This window comes from Aythya ferina, assembly GCF_964211825.1.
Source record: "Aythya ferina genome assembly, chromosome: 21".
NCBI classification, from domain to species: Eukaryota; Metazoa; Chordata; class Aves; order Anseriformes; family Anatidae; genus Aythya; species Aythya ferina.
The window spans coordinates 3,449,875-3,464,132 of record NC_140319.1 but is presented as its reverse complement, the minus strand read 5'-3'; the positions used below and the strand labels follow the sequence as shown (position 1 = coordinate 3,464,132).

General features: G+C 50.7%; 1 protein-coding gene across 4 annotated transcripts in view; it reads left to right on the top strand.

Annotated features, from left to right (window-relative positions):
- The window catches only part of DISP3 (dispatched RND transporter family member 3), a 39,657-nt gene extending 27,115 nt beyond the window's left edge, over nt 1–12,542 (top strand). For 3 of the 4 annotated variants that reach the window (XM_084494807.1, XM_084494808.1, XM_084494806.1), the window contains exons 9-21: nt 705–866; nt 1,280–1,441; nt 1,878–2,000; nt 2,630–2,766; nt 3,404–3,585; nt 4,043–4,173; nt 4,285–4,460; nt 5,425–5,551; nt 6,539–6,684; nt 7,005–7,164; nt 7,566–7,679; nt 8,674–8,840; nt 9,581–12,542. In XM_084494807.1, coding sequence (XP_084350933.1) covers nt 705–866; nt 1,280–1,441; nt 1,878–2,000; nt 2,630–2,766; nt 3,404–3,585; nt 4,043–4,173; nt 4,285–4,460; nt 5,425–5,551; nt 6,539–6,684; nt 7,005–7,164; nt 7,566–7,679; nt 8,674–8,840; nt 9,581–9,943 — 2,150 coding nt within the window. In that variant the 3' untranslated portion in view covers nt 9,944–12,542. The remainder of the gene's footprint in view (nt 1–704; nt 867–1,279; nt 1,442–1,877; nt 2,001–2,629; nt 2,767–3,403; nt 3,586–4,042; nt 4,174–4,284; nt 4,461–5,424; nt 5,552–6,538; nt 6,685–7,004; nt 7,165–7,565; nt 7,680–8,673; nt 8,841–9,580) is intronic. The other variant, XM_084494805.1, reaches the window with a different exon arrangement.
- The last annotated feature ends 1,716 nt before the right edge of the window (nt 12,543–14,258 follow it).

Below are 14,258 nucleotides of genomic sequence, written 5' to 3'. Positions count from 1 at the left end.
CGCTGCAAGAGCTGTCTTCTTAGTATGCTGGGGACACATGAGATGGTAATGTATGGAAATCACTCCTTCCCTTCTGAGCAGAGTAAACAGCAGGATGCTTTTCTCTGGGGACCCTTGGGCATCAGGGAACTCATGAAGTAGCAAAGCAGCTTGTTCCAGCTGGTGATCAAGCATGGTTTGTGGGTCAGCTGTACAGCATGCCAGGCACTCTTTGACTCCACTAGAGCAAGTGAACACTTCTCACCTGCAGAGAAGAGGGCGGTTCCCTGGGCATCCCTGAGCGATGAGGGATCATGGAGGAGCCAGGCTGTAGTCAGGAGGAGGTGAGCTGTGTGTCGTTAGCTTCCAGATATGCTCAGTGGGACAGAAGGACAAATTCTGATTGGCCCAAGAAGCACGCGGTGTCTTTGTGCTCATATCCACAATGTTAGTGGGATCTGGCAGAGGAAGAATAACCTGAAGCACAGGCTTTCAGCTGAGCTGTGGATTTAGTAGTGTAACTTGTTACATGTCAGTCAATGGCCAAAGATGCTTCTTATTGCATCCTGGGCTAGTCACTGCCCCTGCCTGGATCTTATCACATCGCCTTAGCTTGACTGAGTTGTGCAGCACCTCGCAGGAGATTTTGTGAAGGAGAGCAGGAAGCTATGAGAGGCACTCGTGATACTGACTACTGAGACTGCCTTTGATTTCTCTCTTTCTAGTCTCTCTGGAAATGGGGGATGTTCCCTTGGTGTCTGTGATGCCAGAAAATCTGCAGCTCACTGTGGAGAAGAGCAGCCGAGGTCACTTGATAGCCCATCTGCAGGAGCTGCTGGAGCACTGGGTGCTGTGGTCTGCAGTAAAGAGCAGATGGGTGATTGTGGGTAAGCAAGGAGGGGGGATGTTCCATCTGCATGGGTTTTAGAGGGTTTGACAGCATCTCAATTCGTCTCCAAGCCTTGATTATTAGTGACAGGAGACTGAGAAAGGGGATGTAATAGATGGCTTCTAACACAGTTGATGAGCATCCCCAGAACAGATGGTCCCTAAGGGGACTGCACGAGGATCCTGGAGATTTTTCCATCCCTCTCCTTTCACTCAGGTCTGAAATGACAGGCCCTGATGAGGTTATCCAGGCATGGGGCTCAGTACAGGAAAGCCCAGCTGCCACTGTGCTTTAGGGGCTGTTTCCTTCTCCTCTTAAAAACAGCATCCTTCCTCCATGCCCTTGCTGACTATGTCCTAAGAGCAAGATGCACGCAGGGTCCCATACACTTACCAGGGCTTCTCCTTGCAGGGCTCTTTCTCGTTGTTTTGCTCCTATCCATATTCTTTGCCAGCCGCCTCCGTCCAGCAAGCCGTGCTCCAGTCTTGTTCCGGCCAGACACAAACATCCAGGTGCTGCTAGACCTGAAATACAACCTGAGTGCTGAAGGCATCTCCTGCATTACCTGCTCAGGTGAGAGTGCTGGCCCCTAGGACACAGGGGATGCAGCCTGGCCCAGACCCTGAGCTGGGAGAGCTAGAAAAGGAGATAGAGGACTACAATTCTAAAAATATCTCGTTGGGTATTGGATGGATCCTGCTGAAGGAAGGCACATGCTGGGAGTAGGGTGGTGGAGTTGTCTGTAGGAGTAGAGTACTTTGAACAGCTGCTTTAGCCAGGAACTGCCTGAGTGTTTCTGCTGGAGCTAATTCCTTTATAATCTAGGAACATGATCTATTTTTACTCATAAGGGACTGTGCCAGTGACCAGCTTGGGGTCTGTGGCTCAGTGTTTGGTGTTAGCAGAGTCCCTGATGTGTTACCTACTCAAGTGAGTGGCATGTGCAGGGCTGGAAGGTCTCTGTGTCATACCACTCACTCTTTCCTCCCTGAGTAACCTTGTTGGACAGGTTTGTTTCAGGAAAAGCCCCACAGCTTGCAGAACAACATCCGAACTTCCTTGGAGAAAAAGAAAAGAGGCTCAGGGTCACCTTGGGGAAGCAAAGGGAGCATAAGTGATACAGGGCAGCAAGGTAAGTGGGAAATGATGACTGATTTTTGGCCCCATCTTATAATCAAACAAACAAAAAACATAAATCATATGACCTCAGAATAACTAATGGAGAATAATTTTCTTTGGACACAGCCCTGTTGAGCCCTGGTTTGGTGCTGGATGTTATATATCAGGGTCATGATGACCATCCCCTTCCAGAATGCCTACTGTTCTCCAGGACAGTGTCCTGTAGTCCAGATGGCAATACAGTCTAGCAACAAATCCCTCTGGTCTGCCTAGTTTGAGCACCAGGAGCACTAGTTTGAGGGCTAGGAGCTCAGAGCTTTTGCATCCCTGTCCTGTATCACAGCCTTGTTGGCAGGCCATGAGGAGAGTAAATTTAGCCTGCTTTGCAGGGGATTTTGAGAATAAAAGAGTTATTGGGCCAGGTCCTGAGCTGACATGAATCAATAAGCCATCAGGAATTACTGCAGCTCAGGATATATTTATGAAATCCTTTGAAATGTGTGTTGTGCTGCTCGAAGGCAGAGGCTGTGCCTGCTGCCCCAGAGGAAACAACAGACCAGAGGAACCCCAATTCCCGTGTCTGTAGGATTTGCTGGTTGAGAAGTACCACTGGCCCTCATGCCCTCTCTCTGTTTGCTCCAGATCTGCAGGGGACTGTGTATATCTCCAAGTCCAGGAGCAAGGGAAGGCCAGCCATCTACAGATTCTCTCTCAACGCCAGCGTCCCTGCCCCCTGGCAGATGGTGTCACCAGGAGACGGGGAGGTGCCTTCGTTCCAGGTGAGTCAGTCCAGGGATGTTGGACCCCTATATCAAGAGTGCAGCACTCAGCAGGTGAGCACAAGAGCCTCCTGTCTCTCCACAGGGCCCTGGGTAGCTCAGGGTGAAATATCCAGGGCATTGCAGTAAGGTAGCTAATGCAGAGGGTGTTGTTAGAGGTTATGCCTTGCACTGCCACAGTACTGTCAGCAACAGAAGTGTGGGCATCTCTGGGGATCAGCTGAGGCCTGGCATCATCAGCTGGCCTTATTCTAGTAGAACTGCAACTGAAACAGCTGGATTCCCACTGCCTCCTTCTGTCCATGCCCAGATAGCTGGTGAGCAGGCGACACAGTTCACAGGCCACGTTGTGCATAGGCACCCCCAGCAGAACTGCTTTTCATATCGCCCTCACCCCGGACAGAGCAGCCAGCACCCAACCTAGGCCACAGAGAATGGGGGTGGTGAGGGGCTCCATCACACACTGCCCAGCACCCTGGGAAGGAGGCAGGCTGGGGACTGGCTGGGTTTGTGCCTGCAGCGCTCATTCCGTGTGGTTGTGCCAGTGCCCTGGGAGGAGGGGAGTGTGTGATGCTAACATGTGACAGGCTGCAACCTTGTGGAGTTAAGTGTCTGTTTTCATTAATCCATTGCTTAGGTGTATAGAGTGCCTTTCGGTAACTTCACCAGGAAGCTGACAGCTTGTGTGTCCACAGTAGGGCTGCTTAAGCAGACGAGCCCCAGGAAGTGGATGATGACCACCTTGTCCTGTGATACCAAGAGAGGCTGGAAGTTCGACTTCAGTTTCTATGTGGCCGCCAAGGAGCAGCAGCGAACGCGGTAACCCTCCCAAACCCACCCACAGCCAGGCAGCAAAAGCAGTACAGCTGAATGGCTGATACGGGATGTCCAGTGTCCAGTGCCAGCCCTGACCTCAGCTGGTGGCATCCCTGGCCCTAGGTCTTTTTGCACATGTACCCCATCTTTGCAGCGTTATTTTGCAGGCCCATAATATCATCAATATGCCAGGGGCTTGCCAGGTGCAGAACTGTCACTGCGGGCTTCTTTGGGGGGCAAAAAGAATTTGCTGGTCTTTGTCTTGCCCTTACCCACCTGAAGTTTGGGGCTGAACAGGCAGCACACAATGCACAATGGCTAGGGATCCAAGCCTGGAGCTGCTCACCTTTTCCATCCCTCTGTCCCCAAGAATGTCTCTGCCTGTGTAGCTCTTACAGATGTGTGTGGACACATCTGTATTACCCCTGCGTTCCCGTAATGAACTCTCTTTGTTGCACAGGAAACTGTATTTCGCCCAGTCACACAAGCCTCCCTACCACGGCCGAGTGTGTGTGGCACCTCCTGGCTGTCTTCTCAGCTCTAGCCCAGACGGACCCACCAAAGGCATCCTTTATGTTCCCAGTGAGAAAGGTAAGGCTGATGGGTACCTGTTCAGCCACATCTTGCTGCTGACTGGGCTGGAGAGTCAGCTGGGTTGTTGGCTTCTTCTGAGGTAACCATTCTTTCTTCTGTATTTGATAGCAGCACCCAAAGCAAAGCTGTCAGCAACCTCTGGATTTAATCCTTGCATGAACACGGGCTGTGGGAAGCCAGCAGTGCGGCCGCTGGTGGACACAGGAGCCATGGTGTTTGTGGTCTTTGGTATCCGAGGGATTAATCGCACAGGACGTTCAGACAACCACGTCATTGGAGACATGGTACACAAATCCTGGCATGCCTGGGGCTGATGGGTGAAGGAAGGTCTCCCTGGATGGTATCTAGTTAATCTCTGCCTCCCAGGTAGTATGGTCCAGAAATCTGGACAGATGGAGTAGCAGAGGTGGCAGCTTTGTGATGAGCCAAAAGCACATTTCTGTTTAGCAAATTCCTGAATAATGGGGTTGAAGAAGCCCTTTACTGAAATCACTTCAGACTTTTCAGAAAATCTCTTTCTGAGCACAGTATCTTACCTTCTAATTTTTAGTCTGAGTCTGGCTTTCCTGGGGATTTTAGAATCAAACCCATCTTGAGCTCAGTGTGGAAATGTCACTACAAAGTCAAGATATTTTTCTATAATTGTTTGTTTTATTATGAGATAGTAACGTGGAAAAATACATAACAATTACTCAAGAGGAAGGTTCCTAGATGTGACTTTTTCAGGAACAATTTATCTCCCAAATCTGGTACCTTGATGTACTCCCAGCCTTTCCCCAGCAAAATCGCATTTAGCTCTGGTCAGTTGGCAGATGCATTTCAGCTTTCTGCTGTTCATCTTGCCTTCTGATTTGAGGGCACTGTACAGAATCAGCCTTTGCCTGTTGCCTCTGGAGAGGGCAGTATGAAACACAAGCAGTGGGGTAGGCAGAAAGTTGGTGTTAAGTGCTGGGCACTGCCAGGGAATCAAAAATTCTCCTTAGGCAGACCCTGATGTTTTGGGGTATGCCCTGGTAGCCACACGCTCACCAGTTCTTCAGTCACACTGCCTGATTTTTATTTTTTATGTATTTTTTTCCTGGGTTGTCTGGTGAGGCAAAGATGTCTGATGTTCTTTCCACTGTAAAAACCTGTGGTCTGTATAAGATGGTGCCAGGCCGTGTGCCCAGGGTCAAGTTCTGCCTTGTGCCAGTTGCTGTGTACATGCCTCACGTGTGGTGCTCTTGTTGTTGTGTCTCCTTGTGAAAGGGCAGCGTTATCTATGATGACAGCTTCGACCTCTTCAAAGAGATTGGCAACCTGTGCCGCCTCTGCAAAGCCATCGCCAGCAACACCGAGCTGGTAAAGCCAGGAGGGGCTCAGTGCCTGCCCTCTGGTATGTGGGGTCCTTGGGGAGGTCCGGGGTCCCTGGGCACAGACTGCTTCTCACCCTCCAGCTTGAGGAACGTAGCTGCTAAGGGCTCTTAAACGTTCAGATTCCACCTTGATGAAGCAGGGAAAGGAAATGAATGCACCAGTCAGTGATAAATGCAGATGGTGCAGGGAGGAGAGGGGTTTCTCAGCAGTCAGCTCTCCTGAGCTGCCTGCAGCACAGCTCTGCCTGGCTCCACCTGGCCCAAGTCACAGCTCCCACCTCCACAAGCTATTCACTCTATGCTTCCATGTGTTGTACTGATTGTTTCACGGATGAGAAATACACAGCGAGTGAGACAGCAATATCAGAGGCCTGCTCTGCAGCTCTGTTTGCAGCAGTGCTTGTCTGAGTTGGGGTCCTCACCAGCAAATCAGAAAAAATTAATCCAGTGATGATAAGAACAAAGCTGCATCTGTTCTTTCAAGTTGCAGGCATTGGTGGTGATATAATCTGTAGGTCAAGTAAATCTCTTCTTAGTAACTCCTGAGTAACTCCTCAGTTCCCATGTGGCATCACATCCCTAACCAGTGACTCTCTCTTCCAGCTCCAGAGGTCATGTGGTTATGGAGCCAACTTTAGGAAGGATTACTGGCTTCAGGCCAAAAGCCAACCTTACACCTGGAGAAAAACCCTTCCAGGTCACGCAGACAGGTCCTGTGCTGGTTTAACTGAGCACTCGCTGTTTGTGCTGCTTCCTGACAACTGGGGACAGCCGTGGGCATGTCCTGGTTGGTGCTGATGGCACCGAATGTGCCCTGTCAAGCTAGCAGCAGCTGAGGGCTCTGGTGCTGAGATAAGTGCTTTTGCAAGTCAGAGTAAGCAGCTGCTGACAAGTGGGAGCTGCAGCTTTCACTTGTTTTCTTCACCTTTGTTCCCATGTGCTCCCTTTCCCTGTCCTGTCCTCATCCCTTGCTCGTCCTCCATCCCTTGCTCTTTCTTTCTCTCCAGGTTATAGCATCTCCTCCTTTCTGCAGATGTTGCACCCTGAGTGCAAGAACATCCCTGAGCCGAACCTGCTGCCTGGCCAGCTCTCTCACGGGGCAGTGGGCGTGAAGGATGGGAAGGTGCAGTGGATCTCCATGGCGTTTGAATCGGTGAGCACGTGTCATCGCCATCTATCCTTGTGACAGTTTCTTCTCGTGACTTCAGGGGGTTTAGCTCTGCTCTTTCTGCACCGGCCACTTTCATTTGCAGCCATAATTGGTGCTTGCTAGTGTTTGTGCCTGGCTGCAGACAGACGCCTCCACTCACGAGTTGCTAAGAAGTAGCTGCTTATGCTCTTACTGTGAGAGCTTGGGCAAGAGCTGGTGGCGGATCTGCTCATCTGCTCTCCAGCTGGCTTGTTCTACCTCTACCCTTGCATACCCTGCCTCTGAGAGCAGGACACAAGAATAACATGTTAATCTTCTTACAGACAACCTACAAGGGGAAATCTTCCTTCCAGACATACGCTGACTATCTGAAATGGGAGACATTTCTGCAGCAGCAACTCCAGCTTTTCCCAGAGGGCTCAGCTCTCCGACATGGTTTCCAGACCTGTGAGCACTGGAAGCAGATCTTCATGGAGATTATAGGCAAGTGACTGCCATACTTTTCTCCCTGAGGAACCTAGACTCTCTGTATCTTCACAGCACTCTTTGCTCCATTTTATGGACAAGCATTATATCCCTTATCATTGCTGTGCTAAGTCCCTTATCATTGCTGTGCAAAGTCCTAAAGCTCATTTCTACCCCAAGCAGCACATACTGTCAAAATCCTAAGCATGGCCCAGGGAAATAGAGGTGAGGGAATTTCCCCTGTTGATGGGGGAGGCAAGAATAGGACCTGGATCACCCACCTCCCACTCTCATCCTCCCCTTTCCATCAGTGCCAGCAGGAGTCCCTGCATGCCTTGTCACCAGCAGGGACACGGTGCCCCCCTCATGCCAGCTGTCACCATCCCAGACTCCAATTGTTCCAACTGTTTATTTTCCAGGAGTGCAGAGTGCCCTGTACGGTCTCATCCTCTCGCTGGTTATTTGTGTGGCTGCGGTGGCGGTGTTCACCACCCACATCCTCCTCCTGCTGCCGGTGCTGCTCAGCATTTTAGGTAAAAACACCAGTCCCACCGTGCCAAGCTTTCCCTTCCTCTGAAATTGCTGGTTGTGGCACTGCTGAGCCTCCAGTGATTTGAACTGAATTGCTCCTACTTTGTGTCAACTCTTTTGGCTTTCCTGGACTCAATCCTGGTGTACCTAGGTGAATGGGAGAAACTCTCAACAAATGCACAGGAACCTCCTTGGGAAAACAGATTTGTGTGTCTAATTCCCAGTGTGTTTTATCTACACAATCCCTTCTATTTGTTTAAATAAGGGGTTTAGCTACCCAAATGCCATCCCTGCCTGTTATGTATAATAATGTGATTAAGTCCCACATGCTCTGAATAACAATTGCACTCCTTCCCAAGGATCTGCACCATGGCTGCTGTTTCCAAGCAGTGGGAGATTTTCAAAGCTGAATATTTTAGCGGTTTTGTTAGCATTTGAAGCAAATTTGTAAATAGCTCCCTCTCCCTGGCTGGTGATTTGACGATATTATGGACTAAGTGTGTTGCTAAACTTCCCAGTTTAAAAAATCAAATCTATCATTTTAAAACCACTTAGTCTCCCACACATGACTCACAAACAAACATCACTCTTGCCTTTAAGAAAAATCTGTACATGTGCTCAGGCTGTGTGTAAACTCCGTCAAACAAAACAAAGGGCCTTCTTGCCTGTAGTGCACATAGGCACACTGGCTTGTGCTTGGATTCTTTTAACAAGCATTAGTTTGGATTGGCATCAGTCTGTCTTTTTTGCCTGATATTTCAGTTAGTTTCTTTGCTGCTCTGAGCAGGTCTGAGTGCCTTTTTGAAGGGTCCCATGGCCACTGGAAGGTGAGGGAGGTGTTTGCCTTTGTGGGCAGGACATGTACAAGGTTCTGACTGGCTAGCATGGAGACCTGCAGGGCTGTGAGCTCAAAATCCCTGATGGAGCTGTAGCAGTAGGGCTGAGCAGCACTCCCTGTGTCCTTTAAACTTGCCTAACGTGACCTTTTTCACGCAGGGGTGGTCTGCTTGGTGGTGACCATCATGTACTGGTCTGGCTGGGAAATGGGGGCTGTGGAAGCCATTTCTCTCTCCATCCTCGTTGGCTCCTCTGTCGATTACTGCGTGCACTTGGTGGAGGGCTACCTGCTGGCAGGGGAAAACCTGCCACTGCACCACACCGAGGTGAGCTCTCTTCCTCCTACAGCCTTGTATCCTCTCGTGCCCTCTGTACCATTCGGCTATGATGCAGGACACGAGGCATGATGGGCAAGAGGGGATGTCTTGCCAACCTCATGCTTGAGCTGCTTTCTGCTTTTCCAGCTGTCAGAGACTGATGTGAGCTGATACACCTGGGGACAGTAAGCAGCTCAGTGTCCGACCCACATGGTTATACAACAAACCCAGCTGAGGGTCCAACCCACATGGTTGTCCCTCACTGGCCACTGGACACGCCTGTGTCTAAAGCAATACCCTTTCCTGCCCCACTGAAGACAGTCCTGCACTGGAACAGCCCCACGCTCACCCTGTAACTTCAGCAAATCACTTTGGCTTGCTGTGCTGGACCTCCTCTGGCCTGGTTAACATCTCCCTCTTGGGGATGGATGCCCCAAAAGCTTGGGGAATCTCTGTTCCCCAGGTACAGTGTCTGTCATGCGGGTCCAGCAGTCAGCCTGATATGGCTGAAAGGAGGCACTGATGGAGGCACAACATCCAGCAGCCTTTGCCTCTGATGGATTTTACCTTTATGGCTGTTTGCCCAGCGTGCTCAGAGCCTGCATGAACTCTGAGATCCGCACTCACACAGCATCTCTGTCCCAGACCAGGACCCCACGAGCTAAGCCACCTTCCCAAAGGCTAAAACACCACTGCAGCCCCATGTGCTTGTCCCCACAATCCTTTAACACCGCTGTCCCTTCTTCCAGGACCCCACAGCGTGCCGCCAGTGGAGGACGATTGAAGCAGTCCGTCACGTGGGAGTGGCGATCGTCTCCAGCGCCGTCACCACGGGGATCGCCACCGTCCCCCTCTTCTTCTGCATCATCGCCCCTTTCGCCAAGTTTGGGAAGATCGTGGCCCTCAACACGGGAGTCTCCATCCTCTACACGCTCACTGTGAGCACAGCCCTGCTCAGCATCATGGGGCCCGGCACCTTCACCCGGAGCAGGACTTCCTGCATCAAGGCGGTGGCAGGAGTGCTCCTCGCCGGCCTGCTGGGGCTATGCATCTGCCTTGCCTTGCTGAAGAGTGGGTTTAACATCCCCCTCCCCAACGGGACAGCCCTGTAGACCTTACACCAAGAGCCGCACGCTCTGTCCTCTCGCTCCCTTTTCTTTTTGCTTTCTTTTTTTTAAAGGATATTTTTTGTAAGAAAAAAAAAGAGGAAAAAAAAAGCCCTTTTTTTCCAGAAGTTTTTCAACTCCAGATGCACTTTATTTTCTAATAGGTTTTGCTCTAAACTTGTATTTATTTCAGTAGTGATGGATGGATGACGGACAGTGAGGGCTGCCCAGGGAATTCCTCAGCCCGTAAGCAGGAGGGGAGGAGGTATCCTTCTCTCAATTTTCTTTCTGCTTTTCTTTTTTTAAATGAACAGAGCTTTCTGGAACCACAAAGATAAAGGGGAGAAGTCAGGCCCTCTGCTCCCTGTCAGAAACCTTCCCTTCTGCCCTTTCCCTCTTCTGGGCCAGGGTCAGCATCCAGTGGCTCTGGAGGTGATGTCCTGCACCCTGCCAGGCCAGTGCATCATTACATGAGCCTTGCAACAGCAGTGGGCTGAGGGATAGCAGTGTCTGGACCCCTTTGCTGTGTCCTGTGCCCAGCAGTGGCCTCAGTGCACAGGACACGTTTCCCAGCCAGCTCTTACTGGGGTTGTTGTGGGATTAGAGCTAGAAATCTTGGGCAGTCCCAGTTCCTGCTCCCTGTGTGACCTCACCAGTCGCTGCCTCTGCTCTTCATGGTGGAGAGCGAACTGAAGGCCTCCAGCTCCCTGCAACGATTTTTGCTCCTGGACCTGGCAGCCAGCTCTTAACCTGAGGGCAAGCTAAGCCCTGCGGCCAGGCAGAGCCCGAAGCTGGCAGCGTGCGTGGACACACAGCGGGGCACCCTCTGTGACAGCTCCGAGCCCCCCTCCCGCGTGCAGACACGAAGGCAGCAGAGCTTCAGCCTGCGGCTGCTGCCTGCTCACAGCAGATGGTTTATATTAAAGTAAAATGAAATTGCAAACTAGTGCCATTAACAAGTACATTTTAAGCATCACTGATTCCATCATATTCTTAAAATTGAAATAACTAAGTGTGTGCATTGAGATGCAGCGCATCTGGTCCTCGGCAGAGGGGGAGGGGTCAGGCCCACTGGGAGATGCATTAAACATTATTTACAGGGATGCCAGCAGAGGGAGGTGGCCAGAAAGCAGCCTGAGTCCTCATTTGTTTGCAGATACCGTGTCCCTGGTGGCTTTGCATTCTCTGTCTGGATTGACCCCCTTTTTAAAATGGAAATGCCAGGACGCCGGTCCCCAGCACCAGCGATGCTCTGGGGCTGTGCTGCTGGGACAGACCAGCAGCTGCTTCTGTGCGGCTCGCTGAATCCCTGCTTTGATCCCTGCTCGTCTCTTATGCCTTCACATCGTGCCATCCCTCTGAAACCGGATCAAATGTTTGTTCCTAAGCTAGGTTCCCGAAGGTATCAGATGGAGAAAGAAGTGTGAGAACAGGAATCTCCTTGGGCCTTGTTGATGCCAGGGAAAATCCAGAGCGCTCCTGCTGCAGGCAGTGAAGGTGGCAAAAGTATAAGCAGACCAGATTTGATTTCTTCCTCACCACCCCACAGCACAGCTGAGTTACCTTTTTTCTGCAGAGTGTTACATGTTTCTTGGCCCCTACCTCTGATCTGGCCCAGTTCCTGCAGGATGAACCTTGTGCCCATGAATAAATGGTTCTGGGAAGTATTTTTAACTCTCCTAAACCTGTGCTTCTTTGATAGTTGCTGGGTGCAACACAGCACAACATCGATCAGCAAGTCTTGCTTTCCTTGATGGCTGTTCTCCAGATTTAATTACAGGTGGTGCCCTGAGCAGCGAGCATGGAGGGCAGTGTGCTGATGATAGAGATCAAGGTGGGTGCTGCAGGGGGAGAGCAAGGGAGCCCCGGTGCTGCTGCCCGGGATGCTCTGGCTGCAGCTCAACCTCCTTTGGGTGATTAAAGCCGATGGATATTTCCAGGTCAGCAGACAAGAAAGGAAGGTGCTAAGTGCTGCCTTGCAGGAAGTTCCTCCTTCTCTGAGCACAGAGAAGCCTTGAAAGGGCTTTAAGGCATGGCATAGATCTGCTTTGAATCCTGTAAAACTTAAAGCGCATTCAGGCCCCAGGTGCCCTGTGGTTTTGATCACTATGAAGGACTATATAAGTCTCTCACCTCCAGAGTGATGCTGGGCACACCACGCTCAGCCACTCTTGGAAAGCAAAGATTAATTTCAAAGTAGTGGAAAACCTTTGGTGTTTCAGGTCTGATCTGGCACTGTCTGATCTCAGATAAAAATAACCGAGTTGTTAGCACCTGGCAGAAGCTGTCCCGTTTTCTGGAGCAGGCAGGGGAGAGGAAAGGCTGCCGTTTTCCCTCCTCCTCCCTGGCCAGCCCAGGCGTAGTCGGTGCTGTAGGGCTGGCTGGCACCAGCAGGAGCAGGATCATCACCTTGCCCTTGTTTTCTGAACGATTTTCTCATTCAGGAAGGAAAATGAGAGAGCCTGAGGTAGGTGCAGAGCTGTAACAGATGATTCACAAAGGCATGCTGAGGAGGTTGTGCACATCCAGCAAGGAGACAGAGGCAGAGAAAGGAGGAGGAACCTCTCCAGATTGTAGTAAGATGCTAGAAGAGCCAGGAGATGATCCCAGAAGACCCAGGAGATGATCCCAGATAATGCTTTTCAGTGCAAGGACCCACCAAATATAGGTAAGCTGACAACTTCATGGTCATGACACTTGTCTTTAAGGTCTAAGTAGATATTCCCCCTTGTCCCCACTTCACTCTGCACAGCTCTGTGGTCACGGTGGCTGGTGTTTTCTCCACATGCTACGGAGTCAAAGAGACAGAGGCAGGGCCCGTCCTTCCCCAAAACGTTTGCAACACCCTGATCTCCCCAGCCATCTGTGGAGACAATAAATCAGTGGCAGATGTGTACATCCGTCTCCATGGAGGCAGCGTCCCCCTTGACATTAGAAAATATTCATAAAATTATAGGGGTAAGAAAATGGATGGGTTTATCTGAGCAAATGCAAAGGTGGGGCTGACAGCCCTACTGGGAATGAGTGCTCTGAGGCAGATGCTCGCAGCAATAAAAAGCAAGGGCTCACCTGTCTGGCTCTTTTCCGGGAGCAGATGCTTGCCCTAAATTAATTCCTCCCACATCTCTGCCTATCTTCTTTCGCTGATGACTCTTCTGTTGCCCAGACCATCTCTTGGGCCCCGTCTTGCCGAGCAAGGTTCAGCCTTCTCAGTGCTAGCTGCTTTTGCCTAAGATGCTCGTGGAGGCTGGACTAAAACTGTCTGGAGATTTTCTCAGGGAGAATTTCTTGGACAGAGGAAGCAAAGGTGCTAAAATGCTTCATATGAAGCTGCCAATTTTGATGTTTTTAAACAGTTGAACACAGCAGCCCAGTGTCATGGAAATATTCGATCCCAGCCTTATTTGGGGGAGAATGTGCTGTTTTTCCATTCCAAAACAATCTTACTGCTGCACTTAAAAAGAAATGTATACAAGTTCTCGGTTACAGCACACTGCAGTGAAATATTTGGTAGCTGCCCACTCTTCTTTTTCCTCATAAAATCCTGTTATGAAGGATACCTACTGAAAAGCTGATGTTAATGTTTCAGGATGGGGGCCATTTGGTAAATGCAGTATCCTACAAAACAGAGCGGGTCCTGTCCTGACCAGGAGCCCTCTCCTGTGCAGCCCTTGGCAGTCCCAATAGGGCATTGCTCCACGTTGTTGAAGCACTGAGACGTGCAGAGCTGCTGCTGCTGCCCCTTGCCTTCAGGAGAGCTGCTGGATGAGTTCAGGGTTCCCCAAAGACACTGGTGAGACAACAGAGCCCCTGCTCGCAACAGCCCTGCCTAAATCAGCTTTGGAGTGAGGAGGAACAAATTTGGTGTGCTTTGTAAAGATCAGCATCAGAGGGAGAAATAGAGCCAGGTCTCCTTGCTCCATTTGTTTCCTTTTGTTGCAGTGGCTCTTGAGGTGCTGGGCTCCTACAGAATCTGTAGAGGCAGCAGGGACATCAGGGCTGGCCACCAACCCTGGCAATTTCAAAGACTACAGATGCTGGAAAGGAATCAGTGGCTGTGCTGGGCTATGTTCTCGATCCCTGCTGGACCTGAAATGATGCCAGAGCAAAGTCAGCTTCAAATTATTCCCAAGAAGGACATGGGGCATGCTCAAAGAGCTGCTGGGAGCACTGATTTGGTAGTCTGGGTGCAGGGGTCTCCTGAGACCCCTGGCTTTGTCTCCACTGGAGCAAACTGGCATGTTGCTTTATGTCACAACATCTAATTCTTTTTGCTTGTCCTGCCCTGAATTTTCTTACCAGAGTGGCCTGCCCTCCTGGA